This window comes from Emydura macquarii, unplaced genomic scaffold (genome assembly GCF_026122565.2).
Source record: "Emydura macquarii macquarii isolate MOO-44397 ecotype Brisbane River unplaced genomic scaffold, CSIRO-AGI_Emac_v2 contig_3671, whole genome shotgun sequence".
In the NCBI taxonomy this organism is placed as follows: Eukaryota; Metazoa; Chordata; order Testudines; family Chelidae; genus Emydura; species Emydura macquarii.
Window position 1 is genome coordinate 9884814 of NW_027133808.1, and position 25059 is coordinate 9909872.

General features: G+C 40.7%; 1 protein-coding gene across 1 annotated transcript in view; it reads left to right on the top strand.

Annotated features, from left to right (window-relative positions):
* The window catches only part of ABCC4 (ATP binding cassette subfamily C member 4 (PEL blood group)), a 175638-nt gene that overhangs the window by 41502 nt on the left and 109077 nt on the right, over positions 1-25059 (top strand). Inside the window, 7 exon segments of the mRNA XM_067536920.1 lie at positions 12121-12217; positions 13397-13469; positions 13472-13614; positions 17788-17928; positions 19497-19534; positions 19943-20043; positions 22141-22287. Coding sequence (XP_067393021.1) covers positions 12121-12217; positions 13397-13469; positions 13472-13614; positions 17788-17928; positions 19497-19534; positions 19943-20043; positions 22141-22287 — 740 coding nt within the window.

Genomic DNA, 25059 nt, shown 5'->3' on the forward strand with positions numbered 1-25059 from the left:
GGCCTTCCTGAGGAGAGGAGGGAAGGGTGTAAGTCTACTTATATCTGGTGACTGGTTAGTCAGAGGCCAATCCAGGGCTCAGGTAGAAACCAGCCTCCACCTCATTGTCGACTTTCTAGGCCTTAGGCTGCTAATAAATGCACAGAAGTCTACCCTCACTCCCGCACAGAGGATAGAATTTATCGGAGTGGTGCTTGACTCCACTCAGGGCAGAGTCTTCCTCCCGGAAGGTCGGTTTTAGACAATTGTGTCCCTGATAGTACTCTCCATGGACCACCCTATTATAACAGCCCATTCTTGTCTGAGGCTGTTGGATGACGTGGCCTCATGCACATATGTGGTGCAGCAAGCATGACTACACTTCCGGCCCTTTCCATCATGGCTGGCTTTGGTTTACACACTACACCGCCACCATTTGGACGCGGTCCTCATAATATCTTCTCCGGTCCTTGTTTCCCTCAACTGGTGGCTAGATCTGCAGGCAGTTTGCTTGGGAGTTCCCTTCTCATGGCCGAATCCATCAATTTCCCTTGTCTCAGATGCATCAGCGCTAGGCTGGTGAGCTCATCTAGGGCCCCTCAGGACTCAAGGCCTATGGTCTCCAGAAAAGCTCTCACTACACAGCAGCGTCAGAGAGCTCTGGGCAGTTCACCTGGCCTGTCAAGCATTCCTGCCTCACATTTCAGGCAGGAGTGTGCTGGTGTTTACAGATAACTGTGCAGCCATGTTTGACCTCAACAAGCAGGGAGGCGCTCGCTCTTCCCCCATGTATCGGGAAACAGTCCTCTTATGGGAGTACTGTATAGGCCACTCAATTCACTTCACTTCCACCTGCTGGGTGTGCAGAATGAGCTGGCAGATCACCCCAGCAGATCTTTCTCCAGTCTCCATGAGTGGTTCCTAAGACTGGACATAGTGAGGGATGTTTTCCAGCAGTGGGGGACTCCTCAGATAGACCTGTTGCAATCCGGTGCAACAGAGGGTGTCACCAGTTCTGCTCCCTGAGAGGCTACATCTTGAGTTCACTCATGGATGCCTTCTTACTTCCATGGATGGCTGACTTTCCGCCTTATCCTGCTCGTGCACAACGTCTTGCTGAAGATCAAGTGGGATCAGGTGTGGCTCATCCTCAAAACCTCAGCCTGTCTCCGTCAGCACTGGTTCACCACACTAGTAGGCCTTTCCGTGGTGGCTCCAATCCCACTTCCTCTACATCCGGACCTGATCTCCCAGGACCATGATCGCCTGTTCCACCTAAACCTCAGCTCCCTCCATCTGACAGCCTGGAAACTCCATGGGTAAATCCTGGAGAGCTGACTTGCCAAGTTTTATTAGGGAGCAGGAAGCCCTCCACCTGGATTACATACATCTCAAAATGGAAGCAGTTCTCCATACGGGTTTTCCAGCGTGAACTCTCGCCCATACTGTCGTCTCTGCAGGACATTCTCAACTATTTGCTTCACCTGAAGCACCAAGGTTAGGTGTTCCACAGTCACCCTCACCCCCAGTGGAAAGTAGTTCTGTTTTCTCAAACAAGATGTCCATCCATTTCCCCAAGAGCCTGGAAAGACTATGCCCCCAGGTATGGGAACCCATCCCGTTCTGGGACGTAAACCTGGTCTTATCAAAACTCATGGATCCCCATTTGAGCCATTGGCAACATGCACCCTGTTATGTCTTTCCCAGAAGGTGGCTTTCTTAGGGGCCATTTCTTCAGCCAGAAGGGTCTCAGAGATCCATGCCCTCATGTCAGAGCCGTTTTACATGGTTTTCTTTAAAGATAAGTTCCAGCTGCGTCCTCATCCTAGCTTCCTCCCAAAGGTGATTTTCGAATTTCATAGTAATCAGGTAATCTTCCTACCTGTTTCCTACCCAAAACCATATGCAAGTAGGGAGGAGCAATGTTTTCACACTGTGGACATTGAAGGCACCCTAATGCTCTACATAAAGAGGACCAAACCGATCTGTAAATCTACCTAACTCTTTGTAGTGATTACTGAAAGAATGAAAGGTCTTCCTTTCTCTGCTCAGAGACTTTCGTCATGGATCGCATTGTGCATCCACACGTGTTATGATCAGGCAGGTATTCCACCACCAGCTATCCTGACTTCCCACTTCACAAGAGTGCAAGCATCATCAGCAGTATTCCTGGCTCAGGTCTCTATTCAAGACATTTGCAGAGCAGTGACTTGGTCATCTCTACACACATTTTCTACTTATTCTGCCATTGTGCAGCAGGCTAGGGATGATGCCAATTTCTGTCGAGTTGTTTTACAGTTAGTATGTCCTTGAACTCTGACCCCACCTCCTATACAACTGCTTGTGAGTTACCTATCTTGGAATGGATAGGTGTAATCACTTGAAGAAGAAAAAACTACCTACCTTTCCATAACTGTTGTTCTTCAAGACGTGTTTCACATGTCTATTCCAAGACCCTCCCTCCTGCCCGTCCACATCAGAGTTGGCCGGAAAGAAGGAACTGAGGGGGCACAAGGTTGGCCGGGCCCTTTTTACCGGTGCTATGAGCACATGGCAACAGAGAGCTCCAGAGCCAACCCAATGGGTACCACTGAGGGAAAAATTTCTGGCGACTGTGCTCAGGGCGTGCACACACCTACATTGGAATGGACGTGTGCAACATATTTGGAAGAGCAACAGTTATGGAAAGGTTAGTAACCATTTTTTTTTTTCATCCATGGTTTTCAGGGATACCTCTTTGAAAGCAGAAGTTTTCTTCTGAGACCTCTATAGCAGCTGTAGAATTGGGAAAGATCTAAAAATTATTGATGTTCAGCAGCTAGCTGGAATGAGTAACAAATTTTGGTATATGCTTTAAAGTCTTCTGGTTTCCAGCCATGCTAGAGATCTGAAGAACTGAGTTCTGTTTGAGCATGATCTTTTGTATTTATAGAATATCAAGCTGTGGAATGTTTCAAAGGCAGCATTTTTGAGTCCTGGTAATAATTGTGTGAACTGCAAAGAAAAAAGCAATGGATGGGATGGGAAAAGTGGAAGACTTTTTAATGAGAACTTTTAATGAACATATTAGCTTACCCATTCTCACTTGCTCTTCCTTTTCATTTCACAAATTCAGATTTCAATTTATTATTGCTAAATAAAAAACCGTAGCATGTATCCGGACAACCCAAAAACAAGTACAAACCCAATCTTTGAAGTTGTGGTTTGTGGTGAGCTTGCTGGTCATGCTGTGCTGGCTTTCTTCCTTGTTTTCAGATGCTTCATTGTCCTAAATATAGTTAAATGTACGTAAATACTTTCCTAATAGAAAGTAGCATTTGCTTTAGGAATGTTCTACACCAAAGGGAGATTGTCCTCAAGACAGTTAGTGGGCCTATAGGGTAGTCTCACCGCTAAAATGTGGTCCACTGTGCAAAAAGTTATGTGAATTTAGTAAACTACTTTACCCTAAAAATTTTCTATCTATTCTTATTCTCCTTCCTCATAGTTAATACAGTTTATAAAGTATTTCTATAAGGTACATAATTATTTCAGACCGTGCGCATATGTAAATTAAATTGGCAATTCACCAAATGTACTGGCATAACCCAAAGCAGGGTTTTAAAGAGTTAATGTGTGAATGCAATCTTCTTTTTACTTCGTCAGTGCAGTGACAAGTACTTCTTCCTGACGCTCTTCTATCTGCCAAGCTTTACAGTGACTAGAAACATTCGCTGTGCCAGCTGACAAATATCTTAACCTCATTCTTACTTGCCAGAATCTTCCTTCACTTTCTTAGCAACAGACAGCATAAAATTAGAGGACAGGCTGCAGCATCTTTCAAAATATGACCTTATATGTGTTTTATTTTAAATAGGACTTGAAAACACTGTAGTTAGAAAAAAGTATCAGTAATATGCTCAATTCTCCAAATAGTTAGTGTCGGAGGGATATTCAGTATACAAATTATTAAAGGATTTTTTTCCTTTCATAAGCCCCCTTGAAATCAAAGATTGTTGTTAACTCACTTTGTAACTCACATCAGATCTGTGTTCTGTGCTATACTGGTAACGGTACATCATCCATAGTATCCCACTGGAATATAGAGCCAATGTGAGAAGGGACTGGTAAGCGGCTTTTTTACACTGCAGTGGTCACCCTTAAACACTTCTCAGTTTTGGCCTTTACAATTAGAAAATGTAACGCATTCACTCAACTTTTTTAAAGCTTCGTGTAAGGAATACCCAAAAAAGAGTGCAAATATTGCAGTAGCGTTATATAGTTACAAAAGGCAACTGAAAGACTTACGGGTGTCCCCCACATATTGTGCATTTTCACAAAGTGTTTAATACCTCAAAAGATAATTTTTATTTATTTATGTAAAACTGCACAATATAATAACAAAAAAAGCAACTTATGTGACCCTCTGGATTCCAGCTACATGCTCTATTGGTGTTCTGTAGTTCAACTACACCACTAGTACAGAGCATGCTGAAGCATCTCATGAATTGGGAATATATGTAGTAAAATAAGTGTGAAAGGAGAAATAGCGTCATAGAAGTTTGTGCATTCAGCATGTCCTGTCTGTATCCCACAGGTTTTGTTCTTTAGTAAGTTGTAGAGAATTTTGATCTGCATTTGTAAAAGATTTTGTACTTGGTTTCTGAAGATGTACATTTAAATAAAGTTCGTTGAAATTTGCGGAAATATTTTAAGGATCATAGTCCATACCCTTAAAAGGTGACAGGGAAACTCAGAATGAATGAACAAACGAAATATAAATTAGTAACAAAGTCCCAAATCCTGCAAGCATTTGTGCATGTGCTTAACTTCACAACTGTATTTTTATTGAAATCAATAGGACTGACTAGAGTATAGTTAAGCACGTGCATAAGGTGCCAAAAAGAGAATGCTTAGGGGAAAAAGCAAAATGTAATATGTGTGTGTGTGTGTGTGTGTATTGTGATAGATCAAGGGCAGAGGGCGGCAGGAGAGTACATGAAGGGAGGTATATCAGCCCCAGGGTGATCAGGGCTGTATTCCCTGCAGCCTAACCGGAGCCATGAGGGGGCAATTAGGAGCCAGCTGAGGCCAATTAGGGATCAGCCAGGTGCTCCATAAAAGGGCTCTGCCTCAAACACACAGGGCACAAGCTGGAGGGAGCAGAGGTGTTGTGCTGTGTGGAGCGGAGCAAAGCAGCGGACCAGAGTAGCAGAGTGTGGAAGAGCGGAGGAACCCCAAAGAAGGTACTGAGCCCAGCAAGGGGCAACACGGACACAGGGCCTGAGAGGCCAGCAGGACTGAGGGGGGAAAGTAGCCCGGGGAAGAGGCTGTGGCTCCAAAATACAGAGCCAGCAGTCTGCAACTACTGTTCATAGGGCCCCTGAGCTGGGACCCGGAGGAGCGGGTGGGCCCGGGTCCTTCCCCCCCACACCTCCCAGGGAAGACGGGGTGACGGGCACCTTCCTGGCCCCCAATGGGAGCAAAGCATGAGATCCACTAGAGGGAAGCCGGCCATCAGCCATAGTGTTTGTGTGTATATATCTTTTTTTGCAGAAGTGAAAGAATAAAACTAAAACTTGTCTTCAAACAGAATTACATTAATGAGAATGAAGAATCTTTTTGTTGGTGCCGTCAGTGTCCACATAGGGGAGTTACAAGTGCAGCACTTTGTTGCGTGCTGCTATTCATACTCTGTAATCTGAATTGCAGGGCAATGTAGGCACAGTCTTACTTATTAGAGTGCGAGTATATAGGATTTGGAGGGAGAGAACAAAGTTACAGCTAATAAATGTAAAAACACTGACCAATTTAAATGTCATTTCTGAAATTGACTAAACTTAACTGATGTTATGGAGAGGAAAGAGTGAAAAAAAAAAACAAATTACGATCCTTTTTTCCACTCTCATCTTTCAATTATATTAGTAATTTTAGGTGCTATTTAGAACACTAGCAGGTAAAAAAAAATTTAGACCGAAGTGGTGTTTCTTTGAAGCTGGTGTTCTTTAAAAAACTTCCAAAATGACTAAAATAATGTATTTAGAAAATTAGCTTCTAAGATTGTAGTGATGTTATTATCCTGAGTCCTTCCAGGGCCAGAAGCAAGTGTCATGTTTTCCAGTGAAATCTGGGAATCCTCTTTTTCCAGTGGGACAAAGCTCCTATTCCTAGTTTGGCGAGGTTGTGAAATAATGGACTTTAAACATGTCAGTTGTGCAAGACTGGAATATTGCCAAATCTTCACTTCAGAATAATTCAGTGTAATTTTGGAGGGAAATTCCACAATCATCTTCGAGTGCTTGCTTATGTTGATTCCAATTAGGTGTGTGTGCACTTTGTGCACGGTTGCTGTAAGGTTTTTCCCCCCAGTGGTACCCATAGGGTCAGCTCTGGAGCCCCTTGGAGTCACGCGTCCATAACACCCTGTATAGGGCCCTGCTTGACCCTCTGCTTCCTCAGTTCTTTCTTACCATCTGTGACTGTCAGCTGGAATCCATCGGCTCTTGCTCTGCAAGGGTTCTCTTCCCCCAGTGCTTCAATCCTGTTGTACCTGTAAATAGTTCAATTAGTGTTAATGGTTAGCAGTTAAAGCAGTTAAGTAGATAGTTTAGGCAGATCCCTTTAGGGATCAGTCCGTTCTTCCAGTGGCCAGGGCATGCCTCGGTCAAAACCATTCAAACCATGTGAGGAGTGCAAAGCCATGTCAAAGAGTGACCTGCACTCCAAGTGTTTTAAGTGTCTCGGGGAGGTACATCAGAAAGACTGTTGTAAAATTTGCAGGGGGGTCCGCCCTCTCACCCAAAAGGGCAGAAGTCAGAGATTGAAGTTCCTCCTTATGGAGGTGGCTCTTCGACCATCTCCGAGGCTATTGGAGCCGGCGTCAGTGCATCGGCATCAATTAGGAACACTTCAGCCTCTATCTGTGACCTGGTGCCTAGGAAGGACTCAAGTCACCGGAACTGAGAATCGTGAGCGCTCAGCACTGCTCCCACTTGCCTGTCCCCAGGAAGAGGAACAAGAAGACGGATAGGGGTTGCTTGCCCACGCCAAAATCATTGGGGTGTAAGGGAGATAGTGCGGTGTGACCCGCGTTGGGCCAGTTGGGCACTGCCCCTAGATCAGTGGCACTGTTGACTCCGGCCCTGTAGAAGGTCGTGTCAAGTCTGGTGCCAACTATTCCGCCCTCTAGGGATTTGGAGGAGGTGGTGGAGGACATTGTTATCCTCCACTCTGGAGACATTTAAAGTGGACAGGGAGCTCATCGAGAGCACGGTGCCGCAGCAACTGTAGTCTAGGGGAAGACCACTGGAGGTGGTAGGTCCAGTGCCACGCAGGTTGGTGCCGTTCAAGGGGGAAGCCTGCTCTAATGTCCCAGCAGTCACTGGCACCGAGGGGCACTGCGCTGTCATGATTCCCTAGAAGTGGGTCCAAGGCGGAGCATACACCTCACAGAGGAGTTAGCACCGGACAGGAGTTGGCACCAAGTCCAAGAGATGTCTCATCCCTTTGCAGTGCCATGGCTCCCACAGTTGCAGATCCTGTCCCAATGGCCCTTCTGGACCCCGTGGGCTTTTCATCAAGCTCAGTTAGTCCTTGTACTTAGTGTTGGAGAGTAGGTTCTACCAGGCCAGATCAGAGATCCTTTCTTGACACAACACCAATATTGGTATCGAGCAAGACCTCGAACCCGGACACAGCGCTGATTATGGCTCCTACGTCGGTACCGAGTCCGACACTCCTGGCACTGTTGAGGAGTCGGATCGTTCGGTACCGTGGGTGCCTCTAGGTGCTGAAGGACAAGAAATTGTCCCATTAAGAGAATCCTCATCCACCTCACTGGATGAGGCTGTGACAGTGCCGCTCCAGCACCTGTAATAGAGGACAATAGGATGCACCAGGACCTTCTCCGTCATGTTGCACAGAACTTGCGGATCCAGGTCGAGGAGGTTTCTGAAGGGAGAGTGGACCCAATGACAGATATATTATACCCATCGGGCCTGTTGAGGGTGGCCTTGCCTTTGATTAAAAACTACTGATAAAAATATGAAGACAGTGTGGCAAACCCCAACCTCAATTCCCCCAACTGCAAAAAGAGTTGAACGGAAATACTTCGTCCCATATAAGGGTTATGAGTATTCCCTCCTCCCCCCAGCTCCATAGTCGTCGCGGCTGTGAACAAGAGGAAAGGGCAGGGGAGCCAGGACCCTACACCAGAGCCAAGGAGACCAAGAAAATGGACAGGAAGATGTATTCCATCGGGGGCCTGCTAGCTCCAGGTGGCGAATCACCAGGCTATCTTAAGTAGATACTCCTACAACACCTGGGGGTCTGTCCAAAAGTTTGCAGAGTCTGTTCCAGGTGGCTCTAAGAAAGAATTTGTAGTCTTGGTCCTGCACAAGCCGGCACCCCAAAGGAGACATTTCAAGTTGCAGGCTATTCCCCAGTTTTACCAGGCCTATCAAAGACAGGATTTTAATCACAGAAGGGGCAGAAACAACAGAAGAAAACCCTACCAGTCCTCATTGGGCCAAAACGAGGGCCTTGCAAAGCAGCCTCTGGCCCAAAACAAAACTTTTGAGGATGCGCTTGAGGACAGCATAGCAATACAGCACTCAGATCATCCATCCCTGTTGTTTTCGAACTGCTTATCCCATTTTTCCCATGTGTGGGCCCAGAATACATCAGACAAATGGATTCTATGCATGGTGTAACTGGGAGTTCAACTCCCTTCCACCCTTATGCCCCGTCCCTCTTCAGGGATCCCTCTCATGAGCAACTTCTAATTCAAGAATTTCAGTGGCTCCTGGAAGTGGGAGTGGTGGAAGAGGTTCCTCTGGAGTTAAGGGGAAGATTATTTTATTCACGGTATTTCCTAATTTCGAAAGCCTAGGGCAGTCTCAGACCGATTCTGGACCTAAGAAACTTCAACAAGTTGGTAAAGAAGCTGAGGTTCCATATGGTCTCCCTGGTGTCAATCATTCCCTCACTGGATCCAGTAGATTGTATGCCGCCCTCGACCACAAGGATGCATACTTCCATGTGTCAATCATCCCAAGACACAAGCGATTCCTCAGATGCGTGATCAGCAGTCACCACTACCAGCTTACTGTACTTGCGTTTGGCCTCTTGGCTGCTCCCAGAGTCTTTACAAAATGCATGGCGGTGGTTGCCGCTTTCCTCAGGAAGTGGTGGATCCAGGTCTTCCCGTATCTGGATGATTGACTGATCAAGGAGAAATCCAGACAACATGTGGAATCGGACACAGAGTTCATAAAGCTAACTTTTCCAGTCTAGGTCTCTTGGTCAACACACACAAGTCTGTCCTCACCCCTGTGCAGAAGACAGAGTTCATAGGGGCAGTTTTAGATTTGAACAAATCCAGAGCTTTTCTGCTGGAGTCTCAGTTTTGCGACATTTTCTCTATTCCTCTATGATAGATCATCACTCTATGGTCACTGTTGGGACGCCTGGCAGCCTGCACTCAGGTGGTTCAGTATGCCAGACTACATCTCAGGCGTTTGCAGGCGTGGCTGGCTTCAGTTTATCGCCTCTCCTGGGATTGTATAGACAAAGTGGTATTGATCCTGACACCAATGTTAGTTTCGCTTGGGTGGTGGCTAGACCAGGGAATGGTCTGTGCAGGATTCACCTTTCTGAGCCCACATCCCACCATGACCCTGGTAACCGACGCCTTGGACTCAGGTTGGGCGGCCAGTGTGGGCTGGCTGGAAACCCAGGGACAGTAGTCATTCATATCAATGTAAGGGAGTTGAGAGCAGTGCAGTTAGCATGTCAAGCTTTGAAGGATCATCTGGAGGGCAAATGCATTTCAGTAAAAACTGACAACACAACAGTGATGTTTTATATAAACAAACGGAGGATGCTTGCTCCTCTCCCCTGTGCCAGGAAGCCCTCGAGCTCTGACACTTCTACATAACTCACAGAATCCATATAGAAGCGTCATACCTCCCGGGGTCCCAGAATGTGCCAGCGGACTTCCTCAGCAGGTTGATAGCTACCCACAAATGGTCCCTGCGTTCAGATGAACGACATCTGCCAAAAGTGGGGAATTCCCCAAGTAGACCTATTCGTGACAAAGTCCAACAGCAAATCTATGCAGTTTAGCTCTTTCCAGGGCTACAGTCAGGGTTCAATATTGGATGCTTTCCTCATTTCCTGGTCAGGTCACTTGTTTTTTACACCTTTCCGCCGATTCCCTTGATACACAAGATCCTTCTGAAGGTCAAAAGAGACAAGTCAGTGCTGATCCTGATAGCCCTGGTGTAGCCACGCCAGTATAGGTTCTCCACGCTGCTTGAGCTCGCTGTAGAGACCCCCATCAGTCTTCCGTTAGTGTCAGACCTGATCATGCAGGATCAGGGTCACCTTTGTCACCTGAACCTGCAATCCCTTCATCTCATGGCTTGGAAGCTCCATGACTGAACCAGCAGGAGATGGAGTGTTCAGAGCAGGCTACGGAGATCCTCCTGGGAAATAGGAAACCTTCCACAAGGCCTGCCTACGTGGTGAAGTGGAAGAGGTTCTCCCTCTAGTCCTGGCAGAAAGGGTTTCCCCCGAAAGTTTTATCAATATTGCTTATCCTGGACTATCTGTTACACCTCAAGCATCAGAGGTTGTCACTATCCTCGCTAAAGGTCCACCTAGCGGCAATCTCAGTGTTCCATCCGTGGGTGGCGGGCTGTTCAGTTTTCTCGAATCACATAGTGAGTCATTTCCTCCAGGATCTCGACAGAATGTTCCCTCAAACCCGTCAGCCAGTTCCTCAGTGGGACCTTAGCTGTCCACACTGATTAGACTGCCATTTGAACCGTAGGCAACATGTTCTCTTTTGTACCTATCATGGAAGGTGGCCTTCCTAGTAGCCATAACGTAGGCAAGAAGGGACAGGTAGACCACAGCAGGCTAGTGCATGGTAGAGTCACATCCCAGTTTGCTGCAGTCTAATTGTTTGTGTAGATGAGCCCCAGATCTGCAACAAGAGAGATTTAGATTAGATATTAGGAAAAACTTTCCGACTCTAAGGATAGTAAAGTATTGGAATAGGATACCAAAGGACCTCCCTAGACTTCCCATTGTTGGAGCTTTTTAAGAACAGGTTAGACTGGGGTTCTCAACCTTTTTTTGAATCATGCTTTCCCCCCTTATCCTTTTTTTTTTTTTTTTTTTTTAACTTGGAGTGTCCTCATCCCTTCACAAAACGAGACTTTCTAATGTAAAAATCTAGATGGAAATGGGGCCATTAATACATTGGTTTCAATAAAGGCGATTCTACTTTAAATAAATCAGTCCTTTGATCCTGCTGTCTAATTGTGCGTAGGCTGGAAACCTTTTAAAAGCACATAACTTAATATTCTCAAGATTTTCAGGGCAATATTTCTCAGTTTCAGCATCTAAGAATGCTAGTGAGCATTGTGAATGCCACTCACTGATTTTTAGCCCAGTTATCCCTCCATCTGGGGCATGAGAAAGGGATGATATCACATAGACAGGAGAGTCCCCTTTCTGTGAAGGAGGGATAGAAGGGGATGAGCTATGCTTGAAGGATCCCCCTCCATACACACATTTGAGACATGGTCCAGGCCAATAATAATGTTCACTCCTCCTCTTTGTATTAATTACATATTCCACAAACTTTTGGAAATTTAGTTCACAGAAGTTGAATTTTGCCCTTGTTTGTGGGATAATTGTCTATGCTACAAATATGTTGCCTAACTTCCTTCTCTTCTGTGAATTTCATTTTGATTAAATAGGTCTGTGCTGTTCATAGCCCTGTTTATTTTAAGACATGTACATGTATTAATAATAGGCTTAATGCACAATTATAGGATTTCCTTAGTAATCTTTTTTTCTCTAGAATCAGAAATGTTCATTCACAATTTGGTTTATTTCACCTACCTTGTAAACACACAGTAGTTAAATAAGAGATTCCCACAGAGCTCTGTTGTTCAGTGGATTAGAAACATGCCAAGTTAACATGATTTTGACAAGTATATTATTTTGGGTGTCTGCTTATCCTATGGTGGTATTTTTCTTCTTTGAAGACAAAGTAATGAATATATGTGGTTTTATAAATATTTCTATAACATACAAAAATGTTTTAGAATATTAATATGCTGGCAATGTCTTTCCTTCTGTTTGCAGGTGTATTTATCAGGCCTTGCACCGAAAGGTCTCTATTTTAGTGACTCATCAGTTGCAATACCTCCATGCTGTAAACCAGATTTTGATTTTAAAAGAGGTAAGTGACATCACCAGCTAGCTTTTAAAACTCAGATGTTTCTACTACTCGTTCATTCTCTGAAGATGAAAAGGTGAAGAGTTAGGAAAAGTGATTTTCTGTAAAATATTAAAGTATAATTACAGTTTATAAATGTATTTGATGTCTCCTAAAGACATTCGTTAAGTGTATGTAGTTATTAATAAGAAAAGCTGAGAAGAGTTTTCTTAGAATACCTTGCTTGAAAAATCTGAACTGGCATATGATCATGTTGTATATTCTGCCTGTAAGAAAGTGATTTTTATTGAGTGTTTAAAACTTTGTTTGTTGTTAAGATTTATTTTGGTGCCTTAATAAATAGTTGGGGTAGGGGGAGGAGCAGGAGTGGCTGTATTTATTAGAATCAGTACCTGAGTTCCCTTTTTATTAAAGGCTGAGAAAAGGCCATATGCATCTGAGACCAAATAGTCTTCCAGCAAAAGCAGAGAGCCCCAGACTTGATTGTCTTCAATACTCAAGATAAAAAAAAATAAAATTGTAGGATCCTTTCCCTACTTTTTAAGGTGGGGAAAGCAGGATCATTCAACCTTCTTTATACATCATAAAGTTGCAAAAAAGGCCACAACACCCATCTTTTTCCTTGGCAGATCACCTTGAGGATACAGTAATTTCCTGCATAGGTACAAAAGGTTCTATTGTGTTGGGTTTTTTTAGGCTGAAATACACGAAGTGAAATTCTGTGTGGGTACTCTAAGAGCCCCATTAGGAGCAGGGGGCTAGGGTGGCTTTAAACCCTCCCAGTTCTGGGTGGCTATGATATGGCAGCCTGCCTCTGCAGGTGTAAGGCTATCTTCCGCAGGTCCTGCAATGAGGGAGTCCTCCCCCGTCCAGATTCGGGTCCCTTATGACACTTTGGCCCTTTTACCTGGCATGAAGGGGCTGGTGGGGGGGTGGGGGCGCGGCGATCAGGGAAGGATCTTACCAGTAATGTCTTACTCCAAAAAAAGAACAGATAATTGGAAGAATTTATTCTTTCAGCTGTTGTGAGGTGAGGGTTTCTAAGAAATATCTTGAGCTTTTATTTACAGACAGTACATGTGTCAAAAACCATGGGGCTCCAGAAATGAAGATTTATGCAACAGATGGTTAAATTCACCCTTTACAGAATGTGAACAAAGTTTTAAAACTATTTTGCTGTAGGGTAAAATGGTGGGAAAAGGGACCTATTCAGAGTTCCTGAGATCTGGAATCGATTTTGCTTCCCTTTTGAAAAAAAAAATGAAGAGGATGAACAGTCACCAATTCCTGGAACCCCCAATATGAAGTTAACAAGGAACCGTACCTTTTCACAATCCTCTGTCTGGTCACAGGATTCCTTGGTGCAGTCACAGAAAGATGGAGCAACAGAACAGCCACCTGTGAGTATATTAAATATGAATTAGGTAACATATTTACTTGTTAATTTGATTCAAATTATGAGATTCTTTTGGTAAGGGTTTGCATTGTTGTGCTTTTATATCAGTGATTAAATTAGATTTCAGTAGGAGGAGTAGCTCACCAATTTTAGTGGCTGTTACTGTCAGTCTTGACATTATGCGGTGATTTTTGTGTGTGTGTTGCATCATTTCCATGAAAGTAGGAGAAGAAGTAATGGGCTTAATATGCAGCGAGGGAGATTTAGGTTAGATACTGGAAAGTTTTTTTTTTTCTAATTGTAAGGGTAGTTAAGATCTGGAATAAGCTTCCAAGGGAGGTTGTAGAGTCCCCCATAACTGGAAGCTTTTAAAAACAAGTTGGACAAACACCAGTCAGGGATGTGTTAAGTTTACTTGGTCCTGCTGCAGTGCAGAAGGCTGGATTTGATGACCTCTTGAGGGCCCTTCCTGTCCTACATTTCTATGATTCTATAGTCTTGTGGTGACAGGACACAGCCCCGAGAAGGGACTGAAGTCAAGAGGAGAAAAGTGTGTGAGAGAAGTTCATGTTCCCAAGTGGGCCCATAGTTAACTGTGTGAGAGCACGTGTATGTATTATACACACACAGATACACACTCTCTCTTTCTCTGTCCCTTTCTCCCTCTCAAAGGAACATTAAGCTTGCAGACTCAGACACTCAGAAGTTAGGAAATGCCATAATTAAGGTTGTCTGTACATCAATGAATGCATTAAGATAAAGACTTTAATCACATGATCACATACTAGTTTTTCTACAGGATCTCAGCCTCAGTCAGCACACAGGAAAAATGGTGCTCATTGAATGGGGCAATTATCATCCCCATTTTGCAAGTAGGATTCTGAGGAACAGAGACACTTGGGAGACTTTTGACCTTAACTTTGGATGCCCAATTTGAGACACCGAAAAACTGATTTTTTTTTTTCAGAATACTTAACAATACGTAGCACTTTGAATATTAAATAAAAGCTCCCATTGGGCTTTCAGAAAACAGCAAACATACAATTAGTGATCACCTGTGAAAAGTTTGGTTTAAGTAATTTGCCCAGCATCACACAGGAACTCTGTGACAAAGGCTGCATTAGAATCCAGTTCTCCAGGGCAGCATTCAACTGCCTTAGCCATGAGAATATTCAGGGGTGACCCAATGAAATTAATAAGCAGCAGGTTTAAAACAAACATACGGAAGTACTTCTTCACCGACGGACAGTTAACCTGTAGAAGTCATAGCCAGGAGATGTTGTGAAGGCCAAAACTATAACTAGGTTAAAAAAAGAATTAGATAAGTTCATGGAGGATAGGTCCACCAATGACTATTAGCCAAGGTGGTCAGGGATGCAACCCCATGCTCTGGGTGCCCCTAGCCTCTGACCACCGCAAGCTGGGAGTGGACAAGAGAGGATGGATCACTTGATGATGGCCCTGTTCTGTTCATTCTCTCTGAAGCACTTGGCATTGACGAGTATCAGAAGACAGGATACTGTGCTAGATAGACCATTTGTCTGACCCAGTATGCTCGTTCTTATGTTCTCTTCCTACAGTCCCCTGCCTTATTCATTACACACCTTCTGCTTCTGCAAGAAATCAGCTAGGGGGCCTACAGGCGACAACCTCCTTCACTATGCAACCCTGATTCAGTCCCAGAAGCTGGTTCATCCTGAGTACTGAATGAAGCATTTAGTATATAATTATATAATTAAAGACTGTATCGTAATGTATATACACAAGGATGCTGAATTCTGACATTCTGAGTGTTTTACTCTGCAATCTAAAACATTCTTTTAACATAGTTTTGGTGTGCATTAGATATGTTTGTGCAGGAGGCCTGTGTGCTCTCCACTCCTATGCCTATAAATACCATTATTTAGTCTGCTCTAAAAAAGAGAATATGTGCATACATATAAAAACAAATACAAATGGAGGGGGCCAGGGTTCTTCTCTGCAATGTTCTGTATTTTAAGACTTTTCAGAATAAAAATTTTAGACCAAAAAAGCCTGATATTTTACTGGCATTTGTTAGTGATGAGTTACGTTTGTTTAAACTCATTCCCTGCCAACTAGTATTAAAGCCAGTGGGTTCCTTATTTTGATTTCCCATCAAAAGTGCTCATGTCATGCTGTCTGGAATGAGTCATGGCCAAGAGTGCCAACTTCAGGGCAGACTGTCAAGAAGCAGGTCAGAGACATCAAACTGATTGTGTGTGCTATAAGTAGATTTTACCAATCCAGTAACACATGTGAACTCCTAAATCACTGTAACAATCTTACCATGGAGTTATAGACAGTTCTTGGGAATTCCAGGTTGTATTGCCAAGATGGACTTGGTGATAGTTGGTTGTAGAACACCAAAGATCACACAAGATTCAGGTTGCTTCTAGTCCCAAAAAACCAGTCACTTACCCCAGGTCAATTTGTACCTCAGATCTCATATCAAAGACAACGCTTGAAGCCAATCCTATAGTAAACTACTTAAGGATTTATTAATTAGGAAGAAGAAATGAGAGCATTATTACAAGCTTAAAGCAAGTTTCCTAAAGGTGGCATAACTGTAGTAATCTATCAGCTCTGAATGTCTTTTAGGGCTAACTCAGGTTTGCAATGGGGATCACTGCTTCTGTTTTGTAGCTCTGGCCCCGTAAGAGTTTAAACAGAAAAAGAGAGATGAAAACTTTTCTTGTCGGCTATTTTTATTTCCTTCTTCCAGAATTCAAGCTGATGGGATGAGCCATTTTGCAAGTAGTCTGTTCATGGGTGTGAAAGGGCAATTAAAAACATAAGAACCACCACACTGGGTCAGAGCAATGGTTCATCTAGCCCAGGATCCTGTCTTCCAACAGCGGCCAATGCCAGGTGCTTCAGAGGGAATGAATAGAACAAGCAGTCATCAAGTGATCCATCCCATCGGCCATTCCTAGCCTCTGGCAAACTGCAATCCCTGCCTATGCTGGCAAATAGCCATTGATGGACCTATCCTCCATGAACTTACCTAGTTCTTTTTTGAACCCTGTTATAGTCTTGGCCTTCACAACATCCTCTGGCAAGGAGTTCCACAGGTTGACTGTGTGTTGTGTGAAGAAATACTTCCTTTTGTTTGTTTTAAACATGCTGCCTATTAATTTCATTTGGTAACCTCTATTTTTTCTATTATGAGGATTAAATAACATTTCCTTATTTACTTTCTCCACACCAATCATGATTGTATAGACCTATATCATATCTCCCCTTAGTTGTTTCTTTTCCAAGCTGAAAAGTCCCAGTCTTATTAATTTCTCCTCATATGGAAGCTTTTCCACACCCCTAATCATTTAGTTGCCCTTTTCTGTACCTTTTCCAATTCCAGTGTCTCTTTTTTTGAGATGGGGTAACCAGATCTGCATGGATTTAAATATATTTATATAATATTAGTTATAAACCATCCTCTTTTTCTGTTTTTCTGTTTTCCCCACTACAAGTTCCATTGTGGGCACTTATTCTTAGGAGAATTTGTTACAAGAAGTTGGCTGGAATGTTGTGGCTCTTCTGGTCTGAATTGTTTCAAAGCACTTGCTCCTGTTGAATTTGAGCCATTAAAGGGACTAGCTTTTAGTTATAGTTTTTTTTTTTTTTTTTTTTTTTTTAAGGCCTTGATTCAGAAAAGCACATGCTTTAAACTGTTCCTATTCAGGGAAAACACATGCTTAAGCACTCTTTCTTAATATGGATGCTTTCCCAAAGTGTGATCTTGGTCTCTGAAACCTTTATTATGGATGTTGATGCACGAGAGAGAAAAAACTCAGGTTGGCTCTCAGTTGAGGTTTAGTTAGCAGCACTGGCAATTAGAACAAACATCTGGTTACTTGTAAACTGAATACTTTTAACATGGAGTCACTGAGAGACGAAGATGGAACTCTTACCGTTCTGTTTTACAGAGTCAAATTCATGGAGTAGTAACGTGCTGTAAGATTGAGTTCCCTGTCTTCTCTTGTTTTTGTGTCACAATTCTAACGTTTTAAAAATATTTTAATATGTATAATCATTTTATTGCTTTATTTAGTATTTTGCTGATTCATAACTTTGACGTATCAGTAATTTTTTCTGGAACAATGAGTTTAATATGAATTTTAGGATCAGTTTTCTTATCCATTTTATTTTTTTATAGACTGAACCTTTGGTGACTGAGCTGCCAGAAGAGAGCAGGTCTGAGGGGAAAATAAACTTTAAGATTTACAGGAAATATTTTGCTGCTGGAGCAAACTACTTTGTAATTTTTATACTTTTATTTCTAAATATTTTGGCACAGGTAAGATATCCGATGCGTGTTGCAAATAATAAAGAATAGACTTTTGGTTTGTGTTTACATTAACATTGTGTACTGTCTGTTCTGATGGTTAAGTGAAAAGTTTTTGGTACATGATGCTCTTATGTCTAATCCTTTTAATACTTTGCTGTATACCTGATCAAATTTGATAATATCTGAATGTGGTTCCAGTAGTTGAAATTTGTACTCCAATGGGATATTAGGGTAGTAATCTTCAATTCAACAGTCCTACTGATAAATTTAAAGCACTTTTGTGTTGTATAATTTATTTCCTATTGTCATTCATACAAATTGCATCCCACTACCCTTTTCAGATATGCATAATGTAATTACTAAGTTAAATAAAAATAATGGCAGCCATAGATTGCATTTGAGGTATAGGTATGGGAGAAAATGTGTTTTCAGTTCAGAATTGAAATGTGCAGTATAGCTAATGAGGCAGAGTGATAGAGGAAAGCTGTTTTTGATATAAGAGCTACAGAGCAAAAGACTCTCCTGCTAACAGACAGGAGATTATGGAAAGAAATAAGAAACTGTTATTTGCCAAGCAGAGGAAATAGGGAATGGGAAACAGAGGAAGACTATATGTATGAGGCAAGCTGGAGCAAGTTTGTGAAGGATTTTTTACCAAGGAGAACAATTTTGAACTGTATCCTGAAATGAATGGGGAACCAGTGAAGTTATTTTGAGGATGGTATGTTATGCCCATGTTACTCTGTTGTGGTGAGAAGGTTCAAAGGAATTTTGTGGAAATGATTGGTCTTGGATGCAAAGATAATTTTGAGGAAATAAGACAATTTGCACAGGGTCCTTGAATTTAGAGGATCTGTGTTTGGGAAGATGGTGAATATGATCTGATCTTTCTAGGGTAGACCTACAGTATTTTAGTTGAATGAACAGAGGTAGATTTTGAGATAAATTAAGCTCTGTTACAGAGCTTGTAAGATCGTAATCATCTTTGAGGGGGGAAGATGGGCAGAAATTCTTTTAAATTTTTCCTTCTGTTTAACATTGTGTTCCTAATTATGTCTTAAAAAATGAAGTTCTGAACTGAACATCAGGAGTTGGATCTTATGCATATGAGCACATGTACTAAGCAAGAAGCAGTTTTAGATGTCTACAGTAGGGAATTTAGGAACAGAAAGACACAACAATTTGATATACAATTAACATACATTACAGATAATTGTTATATCTGGTTTTTGTTAAATGTCTTGCTTTCCCCTTGTTTCACCATCATACAGGTTTCAGGGTTCCAGCTTCCTAATACGTTCTGCAAATCACTGCTGGTCTTAGAAAAATCAGCTAGTGCACTTTCATGTGGATGCCTAGTATTTGATTTTACTAGATATGCAGTGACGTGTACTACTAATTGGAAAATGAGATTGGGCCCTAAATATATACATCATCTCCGTATCGTGCATGGGAAACAGATTTTTTTAATGACAGATTTTACCAGTGGGCATAGAAGAATGGCTGAGGAAATTTAATTCTCTTGTGTTATATACCTTTCATAAATTAATTCAGATGTTTGCCTTTGTTTATTCCAGGTTGCTTATGTGCTTCAGGATTGGTGGCTTTCGTACTGGTAAGTTGTTTGACTTCTTGCAGAGAAGTGTCAGATAATTAATAGAAATCCGTACTATATAGAGAGGGGGAAAAATCCTGTTCCAAGAAAATTCTGAGTTTGTTCAATCTTCTCTATTAATCCCCTCTTACTTTATTTGTGGGGAAAATAAAATTCTTGCTGTAAAGTGACTCATAATAGTCTGTATCCAGCTGTAATCCAAGACCACGTGAACACAGATAATATTTAGAATTGGAGATCTTGACTGAAGTTCAATTTAAAAGTAGTAAAAGGTACATGTGATTAATATGATAAATATATATGGCAAACTTCAGATATGTTTTCCAGTTTCAGAGTTATTAGCTAATGCCTTGCTTAAGTGATCTTCCTTTTGTATTGATTATTTATCTTTTCCATACATTTCTGTAGGTCAAACCAGCAAGAAAAGCTGAATGTCACATCAAATGGAAATAATGCAGTAAATGAGACTAGACATCTTGATCTTAGTTACTATTTAGGAATTTATGCAGGTAAAAAAATATTTTAATCATTTGCTCCATTATAATAGAGAGTTTTGAAAGGAGCACTTTAAGTAGCAGTGCGGGAAAATAGGATTTCTAACAGTGATTTAGTAATGTCTGAGCAGATTAACAGACTGAGCCTTGTTTCCTGACTAACTTAATTGAAATAATTAAAAAAAACCACCTCTAGTAGAAGAAATAGGTTGAATGCAGACTCTTAATTTGCTTTGTACTGGATTTTGGAAGGTAAACTAATAGATTGTTTCAGCCAAATCTAAATTGTTATATGGGTGGGCAAAAGGGATTAGAAATTGATCCTCATTCTGCAGCTCTCTGTTCCAGTTTGTGTTTATATACAGTGCTTGCTTTTTAAAACTCAGCATGCGTGTGTGGGTTCCTTCTGAAGCTCCATAGCAAAATAACCAATAAAAATGCATCTTTGATAGGTTCACAGGGCCAGATTTTTAAGGGTATTTAGATACCTGCAGATGCAGATAGGTGCCTAGTGGGATTTTTAAAAGTGCCTAGGTGCTTAATTCCCATCAATGTGAGTTGAATGTCTGAATGCTTTTAAAAATCTCACTAGGTGCCGATCTGCATCATCAGGCATCTAAAATACCTTTGAATATCTGATGCATAGTACTTAATTTTTACATACCATTTTGATTAGTCAGAAGATAAAGTGAGCATCGAAAAATCAAGTCTATAGTAAGAAGCTTCTCCCTCCCCCTCCCAAATCTTAACTAGTTGTCATTAACTTCAGTTTGCTTACTGTAGTTGTTTAAAATTTTGTGCACCACAATAATTTCTTGACGGATAACACTCATTTATGTGGCGGACCTGAGGGACAGCAGGGAAACAAACACACACTTCATGTGTTCTGATACAGATTTATTGTTTTCATAGATCCCACATGTACACTAGACATTCACAGAGGGCACAGGGAAGGGCAAATCCATGCCCTGATAACCTTATAATTTAAGGGACAGATAATACCACCTTTACTCACAGAGCATGGTACCTTATTTTATGAGTAGCTTCATAGGGCTGCATGATATGAGTAAGGGTGGCAGAATCTGGCATTTTATGATTATACAATCAAATCATTTTACAAATAATAAAGTAACTGTACAGATTTAAGGCAAGATTTGTGTAAGGTAACAGAACAAAGATAAATTTGATATTGAAATTTTAATATATCTCAAGAATAGGATAAAGCTTTTGTTTGTATTTTGTTTTTAATTGAAAACAGTAGGTTGGTATCATGTTCATTTTACAGAAACCTAATGTAACCCTCCTGCCTCAAAATCTTAAAAAACAATTGCAAAAAGATGTAGCTAATAGTCTGTGATCTATTGCTACCACTCTTGAACATTTGGCAAAAGGCTGTGTTTTGTTTCAGATATTGGGTGATGGGGGGAAAAAATAAATGCTACAGTATTTCTGAACTTTTGAGGTTGTTTAAAACAGAGATTCAGAAAAGTAAAGGATTATTTTACTGATGTAGAATTTTAAAGTAGCAGAAACTCCTGCAAATAGCATGGTTGAATTGATAGACGTGACTATAAAGAGTGGTTAACATTTAAAAACTCATCATTTCCCACTGTTGCCACACAGTGGGATCTAAAATAGAGCCAATTTCTCCCATCCATAGAATAGGAAATAGCTGATCATATGTGGTTAGTATCTGTTTGCAAATATTGACTTTTCAATAGTGACCAACATAAGCCACACTTATGTGTAATACTGTATAATGAATTACATGACAGAATGGATGTGCAAAGGATATTATACAGATTATCAGATAATTAATGAAATTTCATGTGGTTGTATAAAGTAATGCATCTTTGTAAACAGTAATAGCAAAGAAGAAACTGTTTACCTGGCAATTAATTTTAGGATAAATGAAGCTATTAACAAGTTTATAGTAATGCTTCATACTGGAGAGAGCATTTACCCTGAATCTTAAGCTTCAAGATTATGATTTACTTCACATGAACTGTCTGAACAAAATTGATGTAGTTCTAACTAAACTGCTCTCACTGTATCATTAAAGAGATAGATCTATGTACATACTGTGACTATATTTTATTTGTTTAATTTTAGGTTTGACAGTGGTTACAATACTGTTTGGCATAATAAGAAGTCTGTTGGTATTTACAGTTCTTGTGAATGCTGGTCAAACTTTGCACAACAAAATGTTTCAATCACTTTTGAAAGCTCCAGTGTTGTTCTTTGACAGAAACCCTATAGGTAAGATGAACATTTTTTAAAAATCACATGCTACATTAAGTATGATAAGAAAAATGAAACAAATGTATGGTAATCCAAATTAAGTCTTCTGATACACATTTTTGCTTTTTAAAAACTAAAATCTTCATAGTTACTATTACATCATGTCATGGTTAGAAAGCTAGGGTTACATTTTCTTTAAAGCAATACTTCATATTAGTAACTGACTGATCTTATTCTAGATATTTACCTAATCCTGCATTTGCACATGCAGATAGAAAATGTTATGTTGATATTGTACACTGAACTACGAATTGCATTACTAATTACTTGATTTGTGCACATGAGTTTAAGTTTTACTGAGATGTAACCAGTATGCATGCATTTTTATGGGGGCATCTGTAGTGTCTTTCATTGAAAAATTGACCCTAAATGTTATTTATAGATGACAAGGATGTGTACAGAGATGATTTAAAAAAAATCTATTTAAAATATGCTATAACAACAGTTGGGACAGTAGCTGTTAAAACAACTCATTCACACACCCAGAATGGATAGAAAACCAAAACTATGCAATTTAAAAGCTACAATCTAGGTCCTGAGGTTTAGGTGCAAAATACATCTGATAAATTTGTATGAAATGTGATAATGAGACTTAAGGAGGGGGAGAAGCGGTTAAGGCTGTGAAAGGAAAGGAAAAATGAAAGTGAAGCTGAATGAGGAGGAATGGGGAAAAAATACCAAGAGGAGAATCACAGGTCTTTGAGAAATGGAATGAGGATGTGATGTGTTCATATAGAGGCTTTTCTGTTATAAAACATCTTCCAGGATTGTGAGACCAAGGTTAGGTTGTAGGAGAATTATTATTTTTCCTTTGCATAAAAGTTCATGTGAAGTAAAAAACAGTGGATGTGAGATCATTCATATATATATATATATATATATATATATATATATATATATATGTGTGTGTGTGTGTGTGTGTGTGTGTGTGTGTGTGTATGTGTGTGTATATATATATATATATATATATATATATACACATATACACACCAGGTATATAGCCAGGGTACCACTTTTTTAACCTACCTCTGTGCATGTCTGAAATCTGAATGCATGTGATGTCTATGGGATAACATTATGGGTATGTGGCAGTGTAGGCTGGAGGACTATAAGAGAAACTGTATGCTCAGCTAGGGGGCTGGTGAGTGGAGAGCTGGTGCTCAGTGGAGCAGGATATATCTGTTTGTGTGATTCCTGTTGGAGCTGGTCATGAGGAATGGCAGGACCAACCAAGGAGAATATCATCAGATACGCAGCATTTACGCCTTTTGAAGTGTTTAACAAGGTACAGTAACCCCATCTGAGAGGAGATGTAATCATCTTGTAGTAAGGTCAATGAACATAAATTATTATAACAATCTCTAGGTCATATCTATGGGGTAGACTTAAATATCTGCATACAGTATTACTTACAGTCTGCTTTGTAATGTACTTTGAAATCTGTAGATAAAAAGTACTATGTAAAAGATCATTATTGGTTTGTAAACAATAGCTAGGCACAGAACAAATCTTCCAGTATTACCTAGATCTCCCTCTGGCTTTCACGTGTATGTTTCCATTATCAGCTATTATTCTATGATTTAGGAATAATTTTTGTGTACTTCCTTCTCCTACCTCATTTGCTAATGATAGCATATATAGAGATTTTCTTGTATAGGTATTTTTGCCCTTCTTTCTTCTCTCATATGAAACTCTGTTCTTGTTCAGAGTTGCAGCAGTTCTGCAATTTTCTGTTTAGCACCGTATGTGCATCATCTTTCAGTCATCTGGAAAATCTTGTACTGTGTATGCATCTGATTTTAGATCTTCACCCTGAGGATTTCATTTTGCTAATCAATTCCTATGCAGTAGTTTTTGAACTGGAGTGAGGTTTGTGCCTTATTATTTATTATTATTATTATTACAACTACAACTTCATTTTGAAAGTATTGTATTGCTCTTGCAATTCTATATTTACACTGTTATATGCACCAGTAAGGATGAGATTGTAATAACACAAAAGTCAAGGAATTCATTGTTAAACTTCCCACACCAATCTTAGCAATCTCTTCACTTCTCTGTAGTACAGTAGGATCATTCTTTACATGATCACTCAAAATATAAGCAGTAATACTAAATACTGCAGCCAAGATTTTAAAAACAGTGGACTAAATTAGGCTCCTAAATGCAATTAGGCACCTAAAAAGTAGTTTAATTTTGTAAAAGTGCTGAGCACCTAGTAGTTCCTGTTCGGGAAAGAGGCTAGTAAGTGAGGCCGGGGAAGTGGCATTGGAAAATGGAAATAGGTGATGAATCATGACATGTCCATCAGCTCCCACTAATATACATCAAATCCATTAAGATAAGTAATAGGAATAACTTCTTAAAAATAATATTTTACTGGTTAACCTATGACTGAGATATGGGGCCTGATTCTCATTTACACGAAAACCCCTTTGTGCTGCTCTGACAGTTCCAGAAGTGTGTAAAGGTGTCTTGGTATAAATGAGAATTAGGAATGAGTGAGGTAATCTGGAATAATTTTGGAAATTTAGATGTCATGATGTTTTAGGAAATAAAAGAAACAATAGAAAAACGTGTGAAGTATTTTTAAAAATATTACTGATAATGAAAATAAAGGTGTGTAAATTGGCAGATTCTACCATTATGTAATGTGACGCATCTGTAAAAATGCAATTAGGATCCATTGTTCGTATGTTCTTTATTGGTAACGTTATTAGAAAGCATCTA